Below are 26,992 nucleotides of genomic sequence, written 5' to 3' on the forward strand. Positions count from 1 at the left end.
GTGCTAATGTACTAAATGAAAATTGAGCAAAATCAAAATGTGGTAATATTTGACAAAGGTTCACTTATTTAAATATTATGACACACACAGAAAAATTGTTCCAAGTTGCTAAGGGAAAGTGGATGTTAAGGCAGTTACTTAAATTACTGTTTACAGATTAAATAGACCCTGTACCTGTACAGGAGACCGGAAATTAGAAAACACTTAAATAAGTGAATATCTCAGGTTCTGAGTTATAGAAGACTGAACTGAAATTAACTTTTGCTTAAATACTCTTGGTAATATACTATAAACATGATTAGTATATAGAGCAAAACAGAAACTGGGGAATCATTTGAGAAACATCATACAGAGAAAAATATCAAGCATTAGAATATCAGTTCTAACTCAGAAACACAAAGATAGCACTCTTTGGAAAGGCAGAAAGTAAAAATAGGAAGAATTATCTTAAGATATGAAAGATAGGTTGCCAAAGATCAACAGTAAGCCACCAAATTATTTCTAAAATCATTTTTAAATCCACGTGAGCTGTACAAGTTAGCAGAAGCTGTTAGAAGAATACACAAAACCAGTAGGATACTGGCATCTTGGTAAAGCTATTTTATAAGCAGATTGTAAGCATTTTTTAAAGTTTTTGATTATTTTGGATTTTTTATTCAAAATATTTAACAACAGTATGACATGAGCCCCAGAAAATCAAACCAACTTTGACATCTGCATGAGTGTACACTGACAATGTCATCCTGGTTTTAAGAAATAATACATTTTAGTTCATTTTCTAATTTCAAGTCTTTAAAGTCCCAGTTGTATAGGTAATTATGTTTCTGTCTGGTGCTACAATTTTAAAATATATGTTTAAACCCCAAAAGAGAAGTGGGGAGGAAAATCATTCAAACTGAACTCAGGCATAGTAACCTTCCTACATTTGGATCTTTTCTTACTGTGGGTCCCTGCGTGACTGCCAGTGGTAATGGAATTAAATTGCACTATCACTACAAGCTAAAATGGCAAAAAAAAAAAAAAAAAAAAAAAAAAAACCCTGAAATTACGAAATATGAAAGAAAAAGCAGACAGAATAATATTTATTATTGCAATATGACATTAATCCTTACTGCCTGGCAAAACAGACATGACCTTCTTTGTATTCCAGTCAATCAATGTTTTTAAAGCACCTATTATGTATTAGGCATTATGATAGGCAAGAGAATATAAAGATGAATACTGTTCTTCCATTAGAAGAGAATGAGGGCAGATGCATAAACAGGTCAATTTCTAATCAATGTAGTAATTATTCTGATATGTGTGTTCAGAGTGTACTGTGGGATACCTACACTAGGAAAGATCCTCTTGGCATTGCAAGCCATGAGAGGTTAAGAACCTGCCCAGGTCACACAGTAAATGGAGGTTGAAACCATATCTATCTGAATTCAAGTTTGTGATGTTATACACACAACACACAGTCTTATGTGTATCTCCAAAAATCAATGAGGGGTTAGACCAGAAGGCACCTTTTATAAAGAATTTCAAGTTTTAACTCTCAAAGAACAAAAATACACTGCCAGTATTGAATGACAATAGATTTAATGATACTGCTAAGATTCAAAAACAAATCCTGAAATCCCTAGCTCATTCCTCAAACTCATATAGCCAACTGAAGCATTTCCAGGCAGGCATGGTCAGAGACACTTCTGGGTGGAGACAGAACTGCAAGCTAGAACTGCGTTATCTATGAGTCATCACTGGGAAGCTGTAATCAAGACGTGGTAGACAGGCAAAAATCAACACTGACCAAATCACTGGCAAGATCTGTCAAAGTCATTAATAGGGTAAGGCTAGGCCTGCTCACTGGCAATGGATTCAGGAAAGAATCAGTCAGATTGAGAATGTGGTCTTCCAAAGGAACCCAGCTGAGTCTTGCCAACCAGCAATGGACATGGCTGAATCTTTAATTCTGTGGAGAGAGGGGGTTGGTCTGAAATAGTATCAGGGATTACAGCTAACGGATCTTGTCATTCCAATAGGCACTTATATGTAATTTTTTTTTTCTCTGAGACAGTTCAGATACTAAGAATTCAATAAATGTTAGCTATCTGCCACATGTTCTGTATTAATTTACTTAACCTCAAACATCCACACAGTTATAGCATTATTATCCTCATTTTGATAGATTAAGAAACTGAGGCTCAGTGAGGTTAAGGATCATACCCGAGGTCACAGCCAAAACTGAAAAGCAGGAAATCTGGCTTGAAAACCATGACCATATAAGAAGATTTAGACTTAGTCTGTATAATTTTTCATAGTTGAAGTAATGAGCAGCTTATAACAGTTTGAAAGACTTTAGCTCAGATTAAAACAGACTCACAATGAGGTCTTCCAGGAATTCTCAAAGATTATTTGCATGCTTAAAAGCAGTAAGTAATACTTTTTCATGTATTTGAAAGCACACAGGAAAATTATTAGCTACTTAATGGAATGACCATATTTTTAAATCCCCTTTACTTGGAGAAGATTTTTTTTTTTTTTTTTTTGACGGAGTCCCGCTCTGTCGCCCAGGCTGGAGTGCAGTGGCCGGATCTCAGCTCACTGAAAGCTCCGCCTCCCGAGTTTACGCCATTCTCCTGCCTCAGCCTCCCGAGTAGCTGGGACTACAGGCGCCCGCCACCTCGCCCGGCTAGTTTTTTGTATTTTTTAGTAGAGACGGGGTTTCACCGGGTTAGCCAGGATGGTCTCGATCTCCTGACCTCGTGATCCGCCCGTCTCGGCCTCCCAAAGTGCAAGGATTACAGGCTTGAGCCAGTAAAAATCGGCCGTGCCCGGCCGATTTTTTTTTTTTTTGAGACGCAGTCTCGCTCTGTCACCCAGGCTGGAGTGCAGTGGTGTGATCTTGGCTCACTGCAAGCTCTGCCTCCCAAGTAGCTGGGACTACAGGCGCCCGCCACCACGCCCGGCTAATTTTTTGTACTTTTAGTAGAGACAGGGTTTCACTGTGTTAGCTTAGCCAGGATGGTCTCGATCTCCTTTCCTCGTGATCCGCCTGCCTTGGCCTCCCAAAGTGCTGGGATTACAGATGTGAGCCACCATGCCCAGCCTGGAGAAGATGTTTTAAGAACTGTACTATTTATTTGTAATGCACTGATCTTGTCAAACAGCCTTCAGAAATCAGACTTATTACTGATTGCCTAATGGAGGAAACTGATGAGAAAAAAAATACAAGTTTCTTCCTCATAATTTATGGAAGAGGAACTATTTTAAAACATTAGATATATTTGTACTTTTCAGTAACACAGATTGTTTGTGAAGGCAAATGTTTAACAAATCCCTTAAACTCTTGGTTTCTCAAATTCGCTATTGTTTGAATACTGTAAGAATCTCTGCTTTATTTATTCTGAATTATTCAAGATTTATAATAATTATGAAAACACAAAGAAAATCCATCTCCTGACCTCTGGTTGTTGTTATTTCTGAACTCATTAGTCATTAATTGCTATTTAGACTGACCTTTTTATACCCACCCCATGGTAATCAGAAGTGACTTGCTGAAGTTCTAGGGAAGCCATTTGATCTGCCAGGTGCTTATTCTCTTCTTCAAGAGTCTGCAGGTTATGAGTTAATGTATTTATGTCTACCTTTAAAGAAACAAAAGTAAAAAACTATTTATGCCAGATCCAAAAAGTATTATCTTATTTTTAAAATGACAATTATAATTGTAAAATGGACAATATCTTCCATATGTTTCCTTGCCTCTAAATGTGGAGATATGACCAATCTGATAGCTCTATGGTTTTTAAATTTTTTTTTTATATGGAGTCTTGCTCTGTCACCCAGGCTGGAGTGCAGTGTTGTGATCTCAGCTCACTGCAACCTCTGCCTCTCGGGTTCAAGTGATTCTCCTGCCTCAGCCTCCTTGAGAAGTGACAACATGCTAGCAGCCCTCACTTGCTCTCGGGCGCCTCCTCAGCCTCAGCATCCACTCTGGCCCCACTTGAGGAGCCCTTCAGCCTGCGGCTGCACTGTGGGAGCCCCTCTCTGGGCTTGCGAGGCAGAGTCTGCTTGTGGGGAGGTGTGGAAGGAGTGGCGTGGGCAGGAACTGGGGCTGCCCATGGCCCTTGCGGGCCAGTGTGAGTTCCAGGTGGGCGGGGGCTCAGCAGGACCCACACTTGGAGCAGCCAGCTGGCGCTGCCAGCCCTGGGCAGTGAGGGGCTTAGCACCCCAGTCAGCAGCTGCGAGGGGGTGCGCCAGGTCCCCCAGCACTGCTGGCCCCCCTGTGCCACACTGGAATTCTTGCTGGGTCTCAGCTGCTGCCTCCCCATGGGGCAGGACTCGGGACCTACGGCCCGCCATACCCATGCCCAAGCCCCAACCCCTGCTCGGCCCCAGCCTCCCCAATGCTCCCTGCTCTGCAGCACCCAGTCCCATCGACCACCCAAGGGTGGAGGGGTGCAGGCACGCGGCACGGGACTGGTGGGCAGCTCTGCCCACGGCCCTGGCGCAGGAACCACTAGGCAAAGCCAGCTGGGCTCCTGAGTTGGGTGGGTACTTGGAGAACTTTTATGTCTAGCTGGAGGATTGTATATGCACCAATCAGCACTCTGTATCTAGCTAATCTGGTGGGGACTTGGAGAACTTTTATATCTAGCTGGAGGATTGTAAATGCACCAATCAGCACTTTGTGCCCAGCTCAAGGATTGTAAATGCAGCAATCAGTACTCTGTGTCTAGCTCAAGGTTTGTAAACACACCAATCAGTGCTCTGTGTCCAGCTAATCTAGTGTGGACTTGGAGAACTTTTGTGTCTAGCTAAAGGATTGTAAATGCACCAATCAGCACTCTTTGTCTAGCTAAAGGTTTGTAAATGCACGCATCAGCACTCTGTGTTTAGCTAATCTAGAGGGGACTTGGAGAACTTTTGTGTTCAGCTAAAGGATTGCAAATGCACCAATCAGCACTCTGTGTCTAGCTCAAGGTTTGTAAACACACCAATCAGCACCCTGTCAAAATGGACCAATCAGCTCTCTGTAAAATGGGCCAATCAGCTCTCCGTAAAATGGGCCAATCAGCAGGATGTGGGTGGGGTCAGATAAGGGAATAAAAGCAGGCTGCCCAAGGCAGCAGTGGCAACCCACTTGAGTCCCTTTCCATGGTGTGGAAGCTTTGTTGTTTCACTGTTGGCAATAAATCTTGCTGCTGCTCACTCTTTGGGTCTGCACTGCCTTTATGAGCTGTAACGCTCACTGCGAAAGTCTGCAGTTTCACTCCTGAAGCCAGTGAGACCATGAACCCACCAGGAGGAACGAACAACTCCAGACGTGCCGCCTTTAAGAGCTGTAACACTGTGAAAGTCTGCAGCTTCACTCCTGAAGCCAGCGAGACCATGAACCTACCAGAAGGAAGAAACTCAGGACACATCTGAATATCTGAAGGAACAAACTCCGGACATACCGTCTTTAAAAACCGTAACACTGCGAGGGTCTATGGCTTCATTCTTGAAGTTAGCGAGACCAAGAACCCACCAATTCCGGACACATCCTGAGTCGCTAGGATTACAGGCACGCACAACCATGCCTGGAAAATTTTTGTATTTTTAGTCAAAATGGGATTTCGTCATGTTGGTCAGGCTGGTCTCGAACTCCTGACCTTGTGATGCGCCCACCTCAGCCCCACAAAGTGCTGGAATTACAGATGTGAGCCACAGCGTCCAGCCACTCTATGATGTTTTTAAGAACCCTTTTCTTTGTGTGGTTTGTGGGTCTAATAATTTTTTTAAAAAGAACCCTTTTTCTCGCTCGTCCATTTTTTGAGTTTTTCTAGTTGCCCTCAGCAAAAGGGTTATTGTAAATTATATAGTTCCCCTTTACTCTAAGTTAAAGTCCTTCTGGTATTTACTTAAAGTCAATTCAAGTTTATGAATATAGATGCAAAAATCTTCCAGCCAGGAGCAGTGGCTCATGCCTGTAATCCCAGCACTTTGGGAGGCCGAAGTGGGCGGATCACCTGAGGTTGAGAGTTCAAGACCAGCCTGACCAACATGGAGAAACCTCATCGCTACTAAAAATACAAAATTAGCCGGGCGTGGTGGCACATGCCTGTAATCCCAGCTACTTGGGAGGCTGAGGCAGGAGAATCACTTGAACTCGGGAGGCAGAGGTTGCAGTGAGCCGAGATCACACCATTGCACTCCAGCCTGGGTAACAAGAGTGAAACTTCGTCTCAAAGAAAAAAAAAAAAAAAACTTCCACAAAATATTAGCAAAATGAACCCAGCAACATATAAAAAGATAACAAATTAGGACTAAGTGAAGCTTATCTCGGTAATGCAAAGCTTGTTGAACATTCAAAATCGATCAGTATAATATGCCATTTCAATAGACTATAGAAGAAAACCCACATACCCATCTTAATGCAGTAAAAGAATTTCATAAAATTCAACATCAGTTCATTATAAAAACTCAGCAAACTAGAAATGAAAGGAAACCTCTAGTTGATTTTAAAAAGTTTCTATAAGAATCCTACAGCTAATATCAATATTAATAGTGAAAAACTTTCCCCCTAAAACTGGGAAAAGGCAAAGTTATCCACTTTCACCACTTCTATTCCACATCATTCAGGAGGCCATAGCTGGTGCAGTAAGGCAAGATGTTACAATAAGTGAGTGTGTCAAGGCTGAAGGATATAATGGCAAATCTATCGTATTTCTACATATTAACAACGCACAATTGGAAATTCACATTTCATTAAAATGCCATTTAAAACAGTACTAACGCTGTGAAATTCTTTAAGTGCAAATCTAGCAAAATATGTCTAAGATATGATGTGCTGAAAATTACAAAATACTGAGAGAAATAAAAAACCAAAATAAAACAGAGAGATATATAATGTTCATGTACCGATATGTGTTCCATAACAATGTTTCAATCAACGATGGACCACATATACAACAATGGTTGGAGCAACAAGCTACACCATATAACCTAGGCATATCACAGGCTCAAAATAAAGGGATGGAGGAAAATCTACCAAGCAAATGGAAAACAGAAAAAAGCAGGGGTTGCAATCCTAGTTTCTGAAAAAATAGACTTTAAACCAATAAAGACAAAAAAAAAAAAGACAAAAAAGGGCATTACATAATGGTGGAGAGTTCAACAAGAAGAACTATCTTAAATATATATGCACCCAACACAGGAGCACCCAGATTCACAAAGCAAGTTCTTAAAGACCTTCAAAGAGACTTAGACTCCCATACAACAATAGTGGGAGATTTAGCATTGCACTAACAATATTAGGTCATAGGGACACAAAATTAACAAAGATATTCAGGATCTGAACTGAGCACTAGATCAAATGGAACTGACAGATATTTACAGATCTCCCCACCCCAAAACAACAAACATACATTCTTCTCATTGCCACATGGCACTTACTCTAAAATTGATCATGTAATTGGAAGCAAAACACTCCTCAGCAAATGTAAAAGAACTGAAATTATAACAGTTTCTCAGACCACAACACAATCAAATTAGAATTCAAGACTAAGAAATTCATTCAAAACCACACAACTACATGGTAATTGAACAACCTGCTCCTGAATGACTCCCAGGTAAATAATGAAATTAAGGCAAAATTCAGTAAGTTATTTGAAACTAATGAGAAAAAAGAGATAACATACCTGAATCTCTGGGACACAGCTAAGGCACTGTGAAGAGGAAAATGTATAGCACTAAATGCCCACATCAAAAAATTAGATCTCAAGTTAACAACCTAACTTCACAACTAAAGGAACTAGAGAACAAAGAGCAAACAAATCTCAAAGCTGGCAGAAGACAAGAAATAATCAAAATCAGAGGTGAACTGAAGGACAAAGAGACACAAAAACCATTCAAGAGATCAACAAATCCAGGAGCTGTTTTTGTTTTGTTTTGTTTTGTTTTTGAGATGGAATCTTGCTCTGTCGCCCAGGCTGGAGTGCAGTGGCACGATCTCAGCTCACGGCAACCTCCGCCTCCCAGATCCAAGTGATTCTTCTGCCTCAGCCTCCCAAGTAGCTGGGATGACAGGCCTGTGCCACCACGCCTGGCTAATTTTTATATTTTTAGTAGAGACAAGGTTTCACCATATTGGCCAGGCTGGTCTCGAACTCCTGACCTCATGATTCGCCCGCCTTGGCCTCCCAAAGTGCTGGGATTACAGGCATGAGCCACTGTGCCCAGCCCAGGAGCTGTTTTTTCAAGAAAATAAAATAGACAGACTTCTAGCTAGACTAATAAGAGAGAAGTTTCAAATAAACACAATCAGAAATGATAAGGGAGATATTACCACTGACCCCACAGAAATACAGACAACCATCAGAGAATCTTAAAAATACCTCTATGTACATAAACTAGAAAATACAGAGGAAAAAGATAAATTTCTAGATATATACACCCTCCCAAGACTTAACCAGGAAGAATACATTGAATCCCTCAACAGACTAATAACGAGTTCAGAAATTGAGGCAGTAATAAATAGCCTACCAACCAAAAAAAGCCCAGGATCAGACAGATTCACAGCTGAATTCTATCACAGGTACAAAGAAGAGTTGGTATCATTTCTACTGAAACGATTCCGAAAAAACTGAAAAGGAGGGACTACTCTCTAACTTATTCTATGAGGCCAGCAGCATCCTGATACCAAAACCTGGCAGAGATACAACAAAAAAAGAAAACTTCAGGCCAATATCCTCGATGAACATTGATGCAAAAATCCTCAATGAAATACTGGCAAACTGAATCCAGCAGCATATCAAAAAGCTTATCTGCCATGATCAAGTAGGCTACATCCCTGGGATGCAAGGTTAGTTCAACATATGCAATTCAATAAATGTGATTCATCACATAAACAGAACTAAAGAGAAAAACCACATGATAATCTCAATAGATGCAGAAAAGGCCTTCGATAAAATTCAACATCCTTTCATGTTAAAAACTCTCAATAAACTAGGTACTGAAGGAACATACCACAAAATAATAAGAGCCATCTATGACAAACCCACTGCCAACATCATATTGAATTGGCAAAAAGTGGAACCATTCCCCTTGAAAACCGGCACAAGACAAGCATGCCCTCTCTCACCACTCCTATTCAACACAGAACTTGGAAGTTCTAGCCAAGGCAATCAGGAAACAGAAAGAAATAAAGGGCATTCAAAAAGAAAAAGAGGAAGTCAAACTATCCCTGTTTGCAGATGACATGATCCCATATCTCAAAAACCCTACCGCCTCAGCCCCAAAGCTTCTTAAGCTGATAAGCAACTTCAGCACTCTCAGGATACAAAATCAATGTGCAAAAATCATTAGCATTCCTATACACCAACAACAGTAAAGCTGAGAGCCAAATCATGAATAAACTCCCATTCACAGTTGCCACAAAAAGAATAAAATACCTAGGAATACAGCTAACTAGGTAGGTGAAAGGTCTCTACAAGAAGAACTACAAAACACTGCTCAAAGAAATGAGAGATGACACTAACAAATGGAAAACCATTCCATGCTCATGGATAGGAAGAATCATGGCCATACTGCCCAAAGCAATTTACAGATTCAATGCTATTCCCATTAAACTACCATTGACATTCTTCACAGAACCAGAAAAAACTACTTTAAAATTTATATGGAACCAAAAAAGAGCCTGAATAGCTAAGAAAATCCTAAGCAAAAAGAACAAAGCTGGAGGTACCATGCTACTCAACTTCAAATTATACTACAGGGCTACAGTAACCAAAACAGCATGGTATTGGTACAAGAACAGACACAGAACAATGGAACAGAATAGAGAACCCAGAAATAAGACCACACACCTTCAGCTATCTGACCTTTGACAAACCTGACAAAAACAAGCAATGGAGAAAGGATTCCCTGTTCAATAAATGGGACTGGGATAACTGGCTAGCTATATGCAGAAGATGGAAACTGGACCCCTTCCCTACACCATATACAAAAATTAACTGAAAATAGATTGATGACTTAAATATAAAACCCAAAACTATAAAAACCCTGGAAGACAACTGAGGTAATACTATTCAGAACAAAGCACGAGCAAAGATTTCATGACAAAGACGTCAAAAGCAACGCAACAAAAGCAAAAATTGACAAATGGGATCTAAGTAAACCAAAGAGCTTCTGCATAGCAAAAGAAACTATCAACAGAGTAAACAGTCTACAGAATGGAAGACTATTCATCTGACAAAAGTCTAATATCCAGCATCTATAAGGAACTTAAATTTACAAGAAAAAGACAAACAACCTCATTAAACAGTGGGCAAAAGGCATAAACAGACACTTCTTAAAAGAAGACATAAATGTGGCCAACAATCATATGAAGAAAGTTCAACATCACTGAACATTAGAGAAATGTAAATCAAAACCACAATGAGATACCATCTCACACCAGTCTGAATGATTAAGAAGTCAAAAAATCAAAAAATAACAGATGCTGGTGACATTGTGGAGAAAAAGGAACACTTGCACACTGTTGGTGTGAGTGTAAATTAGTTCAACCATTGTGGAAAACAGTGTGGCAATTCCTCAAAGTCCTAAAGACAGAAATACCATTTGACCCAGCAATCCTGTTACTGGGTATATACCCAAAGGAATATAAATCATTCTATTATAAAGATACATGCACATGTGTATGTTCACTGCAGCACTATTCACAATAGTGAATCAACCTAAATGCTCATCAATGATAGACCAGACAAAGCAAATGTGGTACATATACACCATGGAATACTATGCAGCCACAAAAAAGAATGAGATTATGTCCTCGTGATCATGGATAGAGCTGGAGGCCATTATCCTTAGCAAATTAACACTGGAACAGAAAACCAAATGTTGCGTGTTCTCTTATAAGTGGAAGCTAAATGATGAGAATATATGGACACACAGAGGAGAACACCACACACTGGAGTGTGTCAGAGGGTGGAGGGTGGGTGGAAGGAGAGGATCAGGAAAAATAATAATACCTGCGTGATGAAATAATCTGCACAACAAACCCCCATAACACACATTTACCTATATAACAAACCTGCACATGTACACTGAACTTAAAAATTAAAGAAAAACCCTAGGTGTGCAGTAGGCAATACCATCGAGGTTTGTGTAAGTACTCTCTATTGCACAACAACAAAACTGCCCAGAGATGCATTTCTGAGAATGTATCTCCATCATTAAGTGACAACCTAACTGTACTAGAAGATTCAATATTGCTGAGATGTTAACTCTAATTTCAGTTGAAATCCCCAGAGAACATTTTTGTAGAAATCATTAAGGTCATTCTATAACACATGAAAAAGCAAACAAACTAAAATAGCTAAAACACTTTTGGAAAACAACACTGTTGGAGGACTCTACCTAATTTCACGATTTATTATAAAGCTACAATAATCATGGTCTGTGGAAAGGCTCCTGTGTTGTTGAACTTGCCCAGTTGCGGGTGCAGCTATGTACCAGGCAGCCCAAGGCCGACATAAAGTAAATTCCCAGAAGTCTTCCCTAGGTTTTGAATTTGCAGTGTAACAGGTGTGAGCATTCCAGCAGCAGTTTGGTGATCAGAAATGAAAGCTAAAGGAGAGTTGCCAACTGTGGGAATGAGTGTAAAAGACATGCCCCAAAACATACACAAGTAAACTGTCGAAAGCAAGACACAAAATCTTGAAAGTACCAAGAGAGGAGTGGCTCCTGATGTACAAGATAATCTCAACAAGATTAACAGCTGATTTCTCATCAGAAAGTTGAGGCCAGAAGGCAACGGGATGACATACTCAAAACGCTGAAAGAAAAACACTCAACCATGAATTCTAAATTCAGCAAATCTATCTGTCAAAAACAGCAAAGAAATTAAGATATTCCCAGATAAATAAAAATTGAAATAATTCATAGAAGAGTTTTTCTTCTGGTTTAGATACACTCTTGAGAATGTGGTTCTTCAGACTTCACCTAAAATGTAGAGTAATTTCTCCAGGTCCCCATTTTTGGTGGGGTTTGGATTGTGAAGCTAGAAAGCATATGCTGTAAGAAATACTAAAGGAAGTTTTTTAGGCTAAAATAAAAGGGTAGTAGACAATATCTGGAATCCATATAAGAAATAAAAGGTAACAGTAAAGGTAGCAACATAGGTATATATAAAAGGTACTATATATTTTTGTTTGTAATTCTTTCTGTTACCTATAAACTAAAATATAGAATAAAAGAAATGATAAGGGAGTTAAAATGGTGAACTAGAAATATATATTTAACATAAAAGATGGTACTAATTGAGAAATAGAGGAGCAAAAAGCAAAAAACAAAAAATGCAAAATGGCAGATATAAATCCTACCTTAACAGTAATTATATTAAATATAAATAGATCAAACCACTCCATTTATATGGATAGGCAAAATGAGTTTTTAAAAAACCAACTATATGCTCTTTATAAAATATACACTTTAGATCCAAAGTTACAAATGGGGTTGAAAACAAAAGCGTGGAAAACATATACCATATAAATTAAACAGTAATCTAAAAAGAGTTAAATGACTGTCCTAATATTAAACAAAATAGACATTAAGAAAAAACTGGTGAGATAAAGGACATTGAAAAAGTGTTTACCTGTCAAGAAGATGTATCATTTATAAATATATATGCACCTAACAGAGGCCACAAATATATGAAGCAAAAAATGACAGTATTGAAGGAACAAATAATTTAACAGTAATAGTTGGAGACTTCAATATCCCATTTTCATTAATCAACAGAACAACTAGACAGATTAAGGAGGAAAGAGAAGACATGAACAACACTATAAACCAAGTAACCTAACAGACATCTATAGAACAATCCTCCCAATAACAGCAAAATACACATTTTTCTCAAGTGCACATGGAACATTCTTCAGGGTATATCCCTGTTACACCATAAAACAACTCTCAATAAATCTGAAAGGATTGATACCATGCAAAGTATGTTTTCCAACCACAATGGAATAAAATTAGACATCAATAAAAGAATATTTCGGGAATTCACATATGTGAATAAACTAAACATGTCACTTCTAAACAACCAATGGGTCAAAAATCTCAAGGGAAATTAAATAGCAGTTTGAGATAAACAAAAATGAAAACACAAAATAACAAAACATCTCATATGCAGCTAAAGCAGTGCAGAGAGGGAAATTTGTAGCTGCAGGCACTTATTTTTTATTTTTTTAGGGGCACTCCCCTGAACGAGAATAGGTTCAGAGTGACTCCTACAGGCACTTACATTTTAACAATGAAATATTTCTCAAATCAATAACCTAAGCTTATCTTCAGAAACTAGACAAAGAAAATCAAATTAAACCCAAAGCAAATCTAAAGATAACAGTAAGGATTAACGCAAAAATAAGATAGAGAAAAATAATAGAGAAAAATCTCTAAAAACTTCCACAAGTTGGTTCTCTAGAAAGATCAACAAAATTGACAAACCTTTAGCTGGACTAAACAAGAACAAAATACAGGTGACACAAATTATTAAAATTAGGAATCAAAGAGAGGACTCTGCTACTGACCTTACAGAAAGAAAGACAAGGGGCTACTCTGAAAACTGTATGCTAACAAATTAGATAGCCTAGATGAAATGGATAAATTCCTAGAAAGAACCAAACTACTGAAACTGACTCAAATAAAGGTAGAAAATCTGCATAGACCTATAGAATAAAAAGAATAAACCAAACAAAGAAACAAAACCTTTTACATACAAGAAAGCCCAGAACCAGATGGCATCACTGGTAAATGCTACAAAATATTTAAAGAATAATTAACCCCAATCCCTCACAAACTCTTCCCAACAATAGAAATGGAGGGAATACTTACCAAATCATTTTAAGAGATCAACAGTATCTTGATACCAAAACCAAAAACATTACAAGAAAATAAAACTACAGAACAGTACCCCTTATGAATACAGATGCAAAAATCTTAACAAAAATACTAGCAAGCCTAATGCAACAACATATAAAAAGGACAGCATGACCAAGTAAAATTTATCCAAGGAATGCAAGCTTAGTTTTGCATTTGAAGTCAACCACTGTAATACACCATAGTAACAGAACAAAGAACAAAACCCACAAGATCATCTCAATAGACATAGCAAAAGCATTTGACAAAATTCAACATATTTTCATGACAAAAATTCCCAACAAACTGGGAATATAAGGGAATTTTCTAATCCTGATGAAGAGCATTGAAAATCCCCCACAGTTGACATCATACTTAATGGTGACAAACTAAAAGCTTTTCCCCTAAGATCAGAAACAAGACAGAGATATCTGCTCTCACCAATTCTATTCAATATTGCACTGGAGATTCTATCAGGCAGTTATATATGAAAACGAAATAAAAGGCAGCCAAATTGGAAAGGAAGAAGTGAGACTATTTCTATTACAAATAGACATAGCAAATAGAGAGCCCAGGAGTTCGAGACCAGCCAGGCAACATAACAAAACTCCGCCTCTACAAAAAATAACTATCTCTATTACAAATAGAGATAATTTATAGAGATATAGTTTGTAGAGACAGTTATAGAGATGACACTATCTTATACAGTAGTCCTCACTGTCATTGATAGGTTCTTGGAGACTGCAACTTTAAGTGAAATGATAATGTATAACAAAATCAATGTTTTTTCTTATCAACATCATAACACAACATTGAATGAAATGATGTTATTCAAGGACCTGCTGTATATCTTTCACTTGAAGTTGAAACCTAAGAACCTACTGATGACATTAAGTGAGGACATACTTTATACAGAAAATACACAACAAATTGTATTATTGAGATTGTAATACTCTTCAAATTGATCTACAGATTCAATATAAACCTTACCAAAATTCCAGCTGTTCTTTTTTACAGAAATGGAGAGTCTGGTTCTAAAATTCATACAGAAATGCAATGACCCAGAATGGCTAAAACAATCTTTAAAACAACAACAACAGCAACAAAGTTGGAAGATTCACATTTAGACGTCAAAACTTCCTACAAAACAATAGTAATCAAGACTGTGTGGCATTGGCATAATGATAGACGTATCGATCAATGCAAGAGAATTAAGAGTCTAGAAATAAACCTACATATCTATGATTAACTGATTTTTGACAGGGGAGTGAAAACTTTTCAATAGAAAGAATGAATGATCTTTTCAAAGAAGAGTGCTGGGACAATTGCATATCTATAGCCAAAATAATGAAGTCAAACCCTTACCTCATAGCACATATAAAATTAACTCAAAGTGGATCAAAGACCTAAATTAATACATAAAACTATAAAAAATTTTATAATATAAAATAGGGATAAATTTGTATGACCTTCAGTTAGGCAAGAGTTTCTCAAATATAATACCCAAACACAAACAATCCAAGGAAATACAGATAAACCAAACTTAAAATTTTTTAAAACTTTTATGCATCAAAGGACATTACCAATATAAAAATACAACCCACAGAATGGGAGAAAATACCTGCAAATCACATATCTGATAAGGGTGTAGTATCTAGAATATGTAAAGAACTCGTACAAGTTGATAATTAAAAGATAATCCCTTTTTAAAATAGGCAAAGGATCTGAATGGACATTTCTCCAAAGAAGATATAAAATGACGAGTAAGCACACAAGAAGATGCTTAACATCATTAGTTATTATGGAAATGCAAATCAAAACCACAGTGAGGTACCACTTCACACCCATTAGGGTGGCTATAATAAAACACAAAATAGGTGTTTGTGAGGATGTGAGAAACTGGAATTTTTGTACATCACTGGTGAGAATGTAAAATGGTTTAGTGCTGTGGAAAACTGGTGATTCCTCAGAGAGTTAAATATAAAATTACCATGTGATCCAGAAATCCCACTGTTAGATACATATATCATAAAGAATTGAAAAAAGGTACTGAAATATATGTATATACAGGTTCATAGCAGCACTGGTCACAATAGCCAAAGGTAAAAGCAGTGCAAATGTTCTTTAACAGATGAACAGACAAACAAATTTGGGGTGTGTGTGTGTGTGTGTGCATGCACATACATACATACAATCACCATTACTCATCCATAAAATGAAGTACTGATTCATACTACAATGTTGAAGAACCCCAAAAGCATCAGGCTAGGTAAAAGAAGCCACACACAAAAGATCACATATTGTATGATTATATTTACATAAAATACCCAGCATAGGTAAATCCATAGAGACAGAATGCTGACTAGTGGTTGTCAGGGGCTGGGAGAAGGAGGGAATGGGGAGTGACTGCTTAACTAGTACAGGGTTTCCTTTTGGGGTGATGAAAATATTTTGACTCTAGACAGAGGCAGTGGTGGCACCACACTGCAAATGTACTGAATACCACTGAATTATTCACTTTAAAATGGTTAATTTTACATTATGTGAATTTCACCTCAATTTAAAAACCACAGTGAAATATTTCACACCCACTAGGATGGGTATTTTAAAAATGTGAACAATAACAAGTGTTAGTAAGGATGTGGAGACACTGGAACTCTCAAACATTGCTGGTGGGATTGTAAAACGGTGTAGCCACTTTGAAAAAGAGTTTGGCAGTTTCTCAAAATGATAAACATGGAGTAATCACATGACCCAGTAGTTCCACTCCTAGGTTATACCTAGGACAACTGAAAACATATGTTTACACACAAAAATTGTATACAAATGCTCACAGAATCATTAATACCCAAAAAGTTGAAACAACCCAAAAGCCCATCAATGGAGCAATTTAAAAAAGGTACCAGGCTGGGCATAGTGGCTCACATCTGTAATCCCAGCACTTTGGGAGGTTGAGATATCTGGGCAGATTGCTTGAGCCCAGAAGTTCAAGACCAGCCAGGCAACATAACATAACTCCATCTCTGCAAAAAATAAAAAAAATTAGCTGGGTGTGGTGGCATGCGTCTGTAGTCCCAGCTACTCGGGAGGCTGAGGTGGGCGGGAGGATCACCTGAGCCTGGGGAGGTCAGGCTGCAGTGAGCTGTGATTGTGTCACCGCTCTCCAGCCTGGGCAACAGAGTGAGACCCTGAAAAAAAAAAAGTGAAATGAATCCTGAACAATATCTTGCATGATACATAAAAATTCACTTGGATCATAGACTTAGTATAAAACCTAAAACTATGAGACTTCTAGAGGACAACAAAAAAGAAAATTGTGGTGATCCTAGGTTAGGCAAAAATTCAAAAAGTATGATCCACAAAATTTTTAAAATTGATTAGACTTCATTAAAATTTAAAACTTCTGCTCTTTGAAAGAAAATGAAAAGAAAAATCATGAAATGGAAGAAGATATTTGTAAAACACATATCTGGCAAAAGACTTGTATATATACAAACAGTAAAAATATTTTTAAGATTTAAGAATATGTTTTAAAACCTCTGAAAACTCAAGAAAAAAAGCTGAATTTAAAATGGTTAAAAGATTTGATGAGATATGTCAATTTGTAATGGCAAATAAGCGCATGAAAAGCAGCTCAATATTATTAGTCATTGGAGAAATGCAAATTACAAGCACAGTGATCCGCTGATACACACAAATTTTAATAGATAAAACTAAAAAACCAAACCAAGCACTGGTGAGAATGTAGAGAAACTGGAACTCATGAATTACTGATGGAAATGTAAGATGGTACAGATTGTTTGAAAAACAGTTGAGCAATTTGTTATTATGTTAAGCATATATTTATCATAGGAACCAGAAATCCAACTCTTGAAATTTACTCAACAGAAATATATATCTGCATATGTGAATATTTATAGAGGCTTTATTAATTGCCAAAAATCTGGAAACAACCCAAATGTCCTTCAGTTGGTGAATGGATAAAGAAAGTGATACATCCAGGCAATGGAGCACAGGTTACTGACACACAACATGGATGAATCTCAAATGCCTTATGCTAAATGAAAGAAATTAAATTTAAAATGCTATATACTATATGATTCCATTTATATGACACTCTGGATAATTTATAACTATAGGGACAAAAAAACAGATCTATGGTTGCCAGGGGAAGGAGGTGGAAGAAGGCATTGATTACAAAAGGGCACAAGGGAACTTTCTTAGGGTGACAAAAATGTTCTATATTTTGATTGTGGTGGTGGTTACAAGATTGTATGTGTCAAAATTCATAGAACTATACACTAAAAAAGGGTGAATTTCACTGTATGTAAATTATAATAAACCTGACTTTTTAAAAAAAAGCATAGCGTTAAAAGAACACATATTTTAAAAATCAGTTTATACCACAAAATGAGATTCTCTATAAGCATTATCATTTGGCTTCACAGAATGTCTCTAATGAGCAAGTATCTTTCAGCACTGTGAACTTATACTTAGCTACATTAAGACGAATGAAATCAGACAAGCAAAATAATAATGCTATGTTTCTATCCCAAACATATTCACAGCATTTGCCTTGGCCATGTAACATTCACTAACTTTTTTATGAGACAGAGTCTTACTCTGTCACCCAGGCTGAAGTGCGTGGTGCAATCTTGGCTCACTGCAACCTCCACCTACAACGTTCAAGCAATTCTCATGCCTCAGTCACCCGAGTAGCTGGGATTACAGGTGTGTGCCACCGTGCCTAGTTAATTTTTTTGTATTTTTAGTAGAGACAGGGTTTTGCCTTGTTGGCCAGGCTGGTCTCAAACTCCTGGCCTCAAGTGATCTGCCCTCCTCGGCCTCCCAAAGTGCTGGGATTACAGGTGTGAACCATCATGCCCGCCCTCATTCACTAATATTTTTAAGCAAAAAGCATTAATGAATTTAATGGTAGTCACCAATTTTCCCAATTTTAGAAAGCATGGGTGAGGCTAAATTGATACCACCAAAGTCCTTGCCACAGGAAGTCAGCCTCATTTGAGGATTCTTAGGGTGGACTATTTTCATATCACTAGAACCAGAGAAGGCACCTGCTAGCTTGGTGGTAACTGCGTTTGAGTTCAGGCTCAAACTCTAGCATTTCTCCTCTCTCCAATCCTTAAATTAAAAGTTTACATGTATATATAGTAATACAAATGCTACTTGGGCAAACCAGAAGCAAAGAAACAGTCAAGGCTTGATGACTATACCCAATACCTATTGCTGGATTTCTTGCCTAAGTAAGCTAATACTCCTTGCTGCTCCAGATATATTCTCTAGATGACAGTGATACATAATCTTTACTCTCTTCAAAATTTGAAACACAAACAGCAATGTTTTAAAGATTGGTTCTTGTTTAATAAGGATTTCATTTGTTTCTCTGAACATTCTATTTTAGAACAGAAAATGGTACCTCAAAGATAAAGTGGCAGGTGCTGATAGGTACTCAGGCAGCCTGAGTTAGTTTTTGCTTTTTTTTTTTTTTTTTGAGAGGGAGTCTTGCTCTGTCGCCCAGGATGGAGTGCAGTGGCACGATCTCGGCTCACTGCAACCTCTGCATCCTGGGTTCAGGAGATTCTCCTGCTTCAGCCTCCCGAGTAGCTGGGATTACAGGCACCCACCAACATGCCTGGCTAATTTTTGTATTTTAGTAGAGATGGGGTTTCACTATGTAGGTCAAGCTGGTCTTGAACTCCTGACCTCAAATGATCCGCCCGCATTGGCCTCCCAAAGAGCTGGGATTACAGGCATGAGCCACCTCACCCAGCCTTTAGTTTTTTATTTAAAAACAGCCTAGTCAGCAATCATCTCTTTGCCTCTCACAGGCCCATTAGCTAACTCTCAGGTGACTTCTTGGCTAGAATCCTCAGTTAACACTAGGGCCAGAGGCAGTGATGACTCACTGGCAAACATCAGATGCTCAACAAGAAAATGTTCCCCAGAGACAACCGTCTGCTGCAGTGACTGGTGTGCTCTGAGTGGCATCCAGCTTCATAGCTTTCCTTTCCCCCGCAGCTTGGTATTCATCACCCATCTCCTCATTAAGATAAGCTGATACAGTAGGCAGCAATATAGAAGGAAATATAGTGAAATATCAATAAGTAAAATGTAGAATACCTTGTTTTTAGCTAATTCCTTTTCCAAATTGCATCTTTCTTGTGCTATTTCTTTTTCTGTTTTATTAACCTGCCCAAGGGGGATGGGAAAAAAAGAAATAGGTCAATTTTATAGTAGCTGACAGGCTCCACTATAGCAGACATATCCTGCATGTCAATTAATACCTACACTGCAGAGATAGCACATCCTCTCAGAAAAGGGGCCAATCAGGGAGTCTCTGAGGCAGAGCAGACTTCACAAATAGCCCTGAAATTAGAAAGACACGTCTGCATGTCAGACTCTGCTGGTTCCTTCCTAAGTAGGGAGACAGGGCTGTTCCCCTTTAACCTTCACTGTCCCACTCCTTCAGGGGAAATCAATTTTTAAAATCTGACTCCTTAACTAACATGAGGATGTGTGAGTTACTAATTAACATTCACTAATGCTGGATAAGAATATACTGTTCTATTTGGCACAGACTACTTCACAGGCTAAAAGGCATAGGTTAGCCACCTAAAGATTCTTCATTGGGCAACTCAGACAAACTGCATCTGGGTTTTATTTCTTTTCTTGTCTTTTGCATTTAGAATACAATTTTAAAACATCATCACACCACGAGAAGATAATGTAAATTTGGTTCTACCTACCTCCCTCTGAAATCTTTCTTTCTCCTCTAGCAGAGATTTCTTCTCTTGCACTGACGCTTCCAATTCACCTCGCAATCTTGCAATAGTTGATTCTAGCAGCTCTTTTTGCACAGCTGTTCTCTTTTCAGCATCCTGTGCTTTCTGGATACACTGGTTATGCTCAAGGATTAAATGATCCCTGCAGGAAGAGAACAAGAACATATGAAAGCTAAATGAGAGTTCTAATTTAACAGAAAGAGCAATTACATGTTCTTACAGAACATATTTCCTGACTGAGAGTAGTTACTAAAATGTTCCAACAAAACTAGTTTCTTAAGGGCAGAGTCTTTATTTTATCTCTGTGGCCGGTCCAAAAAATGCACAATCAAATGTTTTCACTGAAGATAAGACTGAGACAGACAGACACATGATAAGAAACACAAATGGAAGAACAAAAGATGTATAAGAAGTTGCCCATAATTTACTTACAGATGTGCTTGGAGTTGGGTTTTCTCATTCTGAACAGTCTGTAGTTCATTTGTGATACTGGCATGGGCTGCATCCAGCAATAAGTTTTGTTCTTGAAATGTCTGCGTCATCATTTTCTGCTCTACCTGAGTGTTAAGAGCAATAGTAGAAGTTGAAACTCCAGAAAGTCTTTTGATAGGGTGTCATTTGGAGTAACTGATCAAAAACACTGAACTAACTTAAAAAAACAAGTTATATTTACATAAATAAAACCTCTTTTTAAAATAATTTATTTTAACGCCCAGTTTCTCTTTGTCCTCCTCTGAGTTGACTACCGTTCTACCATTTTATAGCTCTACTAGCCAGTAGTCAAGATGCATTATTTACCCAGCCTGCTGAAAAATTATACAACTCCTAATACCAACATATTTTTAAAGATAGAAAATTATATACGAGTATTTTTGGTATTTTAAAATTTCAATATGGTGTTTCATTTTTAAAAGTAAAACAACATAAATGTATATAAAATGAAAAGGTCCCTTCCTCTCTATCTGCACTTTCCCTCCAAATAATCCCACATTCTAAGGATTAGCATGTTTAACAGTTTGCTGTGAATTCTTTGGAGACCATCTTAAATTGCACTCAGATAATGTTACAGCAGAAGCACTATAACTGTTTTACATAATTTATTTTCTTTGGCTCACCATTTTGGGATTATCAAAACATGACATTTTTATGTACCATATACCCCTACACATAATCCATAAAGTTTTTGCAAATACAGTACATATTAATAATTAGTTTTAAAAATTCTTTTTAAAAGACTTCTATTTTAACATTTGATTGCAAAGCAAGTCTTCACACTGGTAAAATGGGATCCCAATTGTGTTATATTCCAAAATTTTGAAATATTTGTAATAAGTATTTCATTATATATTCAGTCCACAGAATTGTAAGTCCATGAAAGTAGGAATTTTGTCTTGTTCACCACTATAATCCTATCTAGATATAGCATTATACTTGCACAGAGTTAAAAACTAAATATTTATTGAGTATATGTTACATGCAAAGCAGGCTTAGCACTATGAGAAATAAAGATATATAAGGCAATGTTCTTGCCTCTAGGGAGCTCACAGTGTAATCCAGGAAATGAACGAGCACATAAATTACTACTAGAGAATGCAGAATGCGGATGCAGCATAACATAATGATTACATACATTGACTCTGGAGTCACCTGAGGTTAAAAGGCAACTCTACTTCTTGCTAGTTAGGTGAATTTGGGCAAGTGAACTTCTCTAACCCTCATTTTCTTATCTGTAAAATAAGGATAATAAATACCCTTTTACATAATGGCTGCTACAATTAAAGGAGGTAATATGTGTAAAATCCTTAGCACAATGCTTAGTATATATAGTAAGTATGCTTACAAAAAGAGAAAGTGATCTATTTCTATGGTAGTCTGTTAATTTTCCAGGAATAGAAGTTGAAAGGGAAAACTTATCCCTTATTATTGGGATGATCAAGCTCCCTGAAGAAAGTGACTCAAATAATAAAGAGAATTTCAAATATTGAAGATGAAGTAAAAAGCATTCTCAGCAGAGAAAATGGCATAAGCAAAATGAGAAACCGTAAGGTGTTTGAGGAAAAGGTTAAGTACTTTAGGGTTAGTTATACGTGTTCTCCATGATTCTATAAATAATGGGACAAATAATTATTTTTCCTCAAGCGATGATATTTGATTAGAAATCATGAAAAGCCCTGAATGTAAGGTCAAATCACCCCTCTGATGAAAATTGAAAAGCACTAATAGAAATAAGATAATTCAGTTGATTTTTTAAATTTATTGTTAAAATATTTTATTTCTCCAGTTGCCCATAAACATTTCCTGATCTATCAACCAGGCTGGCTTTCTGCCACCTGGTGAACTCTATTAAATTTAACACATTCACTAGCGTTAAATGAATACCTGCAGAATGGCCTGATGGTCAGCAATGATTCTGGCTTTTTCCATAGTAACAGTCTGAAGCATGCAGCTCAGCTCTGAACACTTTTTAGTCAATTGGTCATTCAAAACCTAAGAAAACACACACAGCAAGTCATTGGTCTCTCCAATAAAGAATTATTTTTACTTAAGCATTATTTTTAATGATTACATAGTATCTCACTGTATATGTGAACCTAATCTATTTAACCTATCCTCAATTCACATGTCATTAGTTTAAAAAATACTTTCAAATATTAAAAGTCTATACCCTAAATAATTCTAAATTAAGAGATTTGTTGATTTGATAGAGCAACTGAAGCATATGGCATTTTACTGATCTACTCTTCACAATTTTGAACACTGGTTCATTAGAGCAAGACATCTGCAAAATGGAATTTACAATGTCAGTACCTAGCCAATATTATAGAAATCCATGAGCATTCAGAATTATTTAGCTAGTAACACAACATACCTAAGCTCCTTTGCCATTAGCTGACAATATTCATAAAAGCAAAATATAGATGATTTTACCATCATGAGATTAATGTTTCAAAATAAAACAAAAATCTTTTGAGCTACACAGATCTATCACATATGCAGGTAGTTAATAATTCTCTTTTCATAATTTGAAATTTGTATTATTGAGAAAAACATTTATATCAAATATCAGTTCTTTTTGCAAGGTAGATTTGGCAAAAATCTTATGTTTTAAACAAGTTCTTCAAGAACAAGCAACTTTGAAGGAGCACTAGGAAAAAAACACAAGAAATAAAATGGAGTAAAAGATAAATAAAAGATTATCTGACAAACATCACAAGTGGTATGGACAGTACAGTAGTTAGAAACACATTCAGAGGCACAAAGTCACACCAGATGCAGATGTACAAACTATTCATCAAGGAATACCTGGGGATGAAACAGAGAACCCTTGCTCTTTGAAAAAAAATAGCTAATTTTCTTTGGAGCCAGGTTACCTGAATTCAAATTCCAACTCTGCCACCTATTATCTATGTTCCTGAACTTCTCTGTACATCAGCTTCCTTATCTTTAAAATGTGAATAATAGTTTTCATTTCATAGGGCTATTGTGAGGATTACTATTTGTTACTAATATAAGGTGCCTGGAATTGTGCCTGGAATGTGGAATGGGCTCAGTAAAAATGTTAACTACTATTAGTATATGAAGAGTAATAGTAGTTGATGTTATTATATTAAAAACACAGTCACTTTGTATTTTATTATTTTTATTATACAGAGAGCCCAGCAACACTATGATCCTAATATTGAGACAATCAAATTGTACCAAGAGAAAAGGTATTTTAAACGATAAACAATTCTTTAGGCTCTGTGGTAAGTAACTCCAATTTGCCTGCATATCTGGTGACTCTTCTTGTTGCAGATGCACATATATATAAAACATCACATACATTTGGGAATCACTATCCCAAAAATGATTACCTCTAACTTCAAAATCCAGCAAGCATTTGTTAGGTTCCTACTGTATAATTATTCACTATAGAAGATACAAAGAAAGCATAAGACATAGCCCTTGCCATGGAACTATTCAGAAGTTCACTTTGGAGGGGGAAATACATATATTTAATGATCAAATTAGCAAGCAAGCAAAGGCAAAGTGTAAACTAGTATATAATTTTAGTGGTACATCTTGTATACTTATATATCATAGGAATTTGGAGAGTGAAATGAGAAATGTATTTAATTTGATAATGTTTCAAAGATGAAATAAATCTTATGGAAATGAAAAGTTGAGCGATGGAGATGGTATGAATTTATATAATCAAGACTAATTTTGTTTCTTGGTTAACTGAACAAAATTAAATAACATCTAAAAATTAGCAAAATCATGTGCATTTACTTGTGCTTTTTCTGATGCTTCATGAAGAGATGTTATTTTGGACCTCAAATATGCATTTTCTTCGTGCTCCTTGTTGAAAGATATCTGCAGGTTCTATAAGAAAAAAATTACTCTCTTTTTCACATATAAGAGATATTGTGTGCACCCCTATAAAAATAACTGTTTTGTATTTCAGCCAGTACCAGTTCAAGTTCCAATGACATACACTGGAACTTTATAAATGTCTTATAAAAAATGTATAAAAATCTTGGTATCTTCAACTCCTAAACTTCTCTTTATTTCAGAACTATTTATCAAAACTGTTTATTTAAAACAATAATGAGATACCACTACACACCTAATACAATGGCCAAAATCTAGAACACTGACAACACCAACTGTTGTCAAGGATGTGGAGCAACAGGGACCCTCATTCATTGCTGGTGGGAATGTAAAATGGTACAACCACTTTGAAAGACAGTTTGGTGATTTCTTACAAAACTACATATATTCTTACCATATGATCCAGTAATCATGCTCCTTGAGATTTATCCATTTGGAGCTGAATACCTATGCCCACACAAAAACCTGCACACAGATACTTATAGCAGCTTTAATCATAATTGCCAAAGCTTGGAGCAATCAAGATGTCCATGAGTAAGTCAATGGATTACTTGTGGTATATCCAGACAAAGGAATATTATTCAGCACTAAAAATAAATGAGCTTTTAGCCAGGCACAATGGCTCATCCCTGTAATCCCAGCACTTTGGGATGCTGAGGCAGGCAGATCACCTGAGGTCAGGAGTTTGAGACCAGCTGGCTAACATGATGAAACCCTATCTCTACTAAAAAATACAAAAATTAGCCAGGCGTGGTAGAGGGCGCTTGTAATCCCAACTACTCGGGAGGCTGAGACAGGAGAATCACTTGAACCCAGGAGGCAGAGGTTGCAGTGATCTGATAATGCCAATGCACTCCAGCTCGGGTGAGTGAGACTCCGTCTCAAAAAAAAAAAAAAGAAAAATGTGCTATCAAGCCATGAAAAGACATGGAGGAAACATAAATACTTACTACTAAGTGAAAGAAACCAGTCTGAAAGGCTATAGATGGTGTGATTCCAACTATATGATATTCTGGAAAAGGCAAATCTATGGAGACGGTAAAAAGACCAATGGTTGCCAGGGATTAGAAGGGGAGGGAGGGATGAATAAGCAAAGCACAGAAGATTTTTAGAGCAATGAAACTACTCTGTATGATACTATAATATAATATATCTACTATAATGGTAGATATATGTCATTATACATTTGTTTAAATCCATAGAATGCACAACACCAAGAGTGAACCCTAATGTAAACTATGGACTCTGGGTGACAATGTGTCAATATAGGTTCATCAACTGTAATAATGTACCACTCTGGTGGGGGATGTAAAATGGTACATCAATTTTTTAAATGGATATCCATCAAATGGCTAATGAGGAATCCTATGCATGAACAGGGGTACAGAGTATATGGGGAAATCTCTTTACCTTCTGTTCAATTTTGTTGTGAACTTAAAGCTGCTCTTAAAAATAAAGCCTATTTTTTTAAAACTGTTTATTAAATCTATTCTTATATTGAGATTCCAGTTAGAAAGAATTTGCCTAAAACCATAACCTAAATATACCTAGTATCTTTACATCAAAGTTCTGCTCCCTAAGATTAAATATTTGTTATATTATTATACATACACATTTTTTCCTATTAGCAGTAAGATCTTATGACTTCAAAGGAAGACATTCAAGGATCTTTTAAAGTTATAAGTGAACATATTTTCAAAAATGAGGACCCGAGGGTGGAGCAGAAGAAAACACCTTTGTTCTGTGGTTATAGAAAAAAAAAAAAAAAAGCTAGTTTTCTTTGAGATGAGAGAAGTGATAACAGACGTGCATTGTAGGTGGGACTTTCCCTAAAACATACTTAGTAGAATGGGGAAAGACAAAATATAAATCTTCTTCCTATAGAGGAAGAACCACCCTTCTATTTTCCCAGGAGAAGCATCTCAAGAAAAATA

General features: G+C 37.0%; 1 protein-coding gene and 1 non-coding gene across 4 annotated transcripts in view; one reads left to right on the forward strand and one right to left on the reverse strand.

The window, feature by feature from the left end:
- CCDC150 (coiled-coil domain containing 150) overlaps positions 1-26,992 on the reverse strand; it is a 95,666-nt gene that overhangs the window by 35,854 nt on the left and 32,820 nt on the right. For 2 of the 3 annotated variants that reach the window (XM_050752807.1, XM_050752809.1), the window contains exons 9-14: positions 24,957-25,049; positions 23,064-23,171; positions 21,117-21,241; positions 20,649-20,826; positions 20,023-20,091; positions 3,513-3,626 (exon numbers count right to left, since the gene is read on the reverse strand). In XM_050752807.1, coding sequence (XP_050608764.1) covers positions 3,513-3,626; positions 20,023-20,091; positions 20,649-20,826; positions 21,117-21,241; positions 23,064-23,171; positions 24,957-25,049 — 687 coding nt within the window. The remainder of the gene's footprint in view (positions 1-3,512; positions 3,627-20,022; positions 20,092-20,648; positions 20,827-21,116; positions 21,242-23,063; positions 23,172-24,956; positions 25,050-26,992) is intronic. The other variant, XM_050752810.1, reaches the window with a different exon arrangement.
- Positions 11,415-11,597, forward strand: LOC126933277 (small Cajal body-specific RNA 16). The gene has a single exon (XR_007718516.1). It is a non-coding gene; the product is annotated as a small Cajal body-specific RNA 16 (non-coding RNA).

The sequence above is a fragment of the Macaca thibetana genome, chromosome 12, assembly GCF_024542745.1.
Source record: "Macaca thibetana thibetana isolate TM-01 chromosome 12, ASM2454274v1, whole genome shotgun sequence".
Classification (NCBI taxonomy): Eukaryota; Metazoa; Chordata; class Mammalia; order Primates; family Cercopithecidae; genus Macaca; species Macaca thibetana.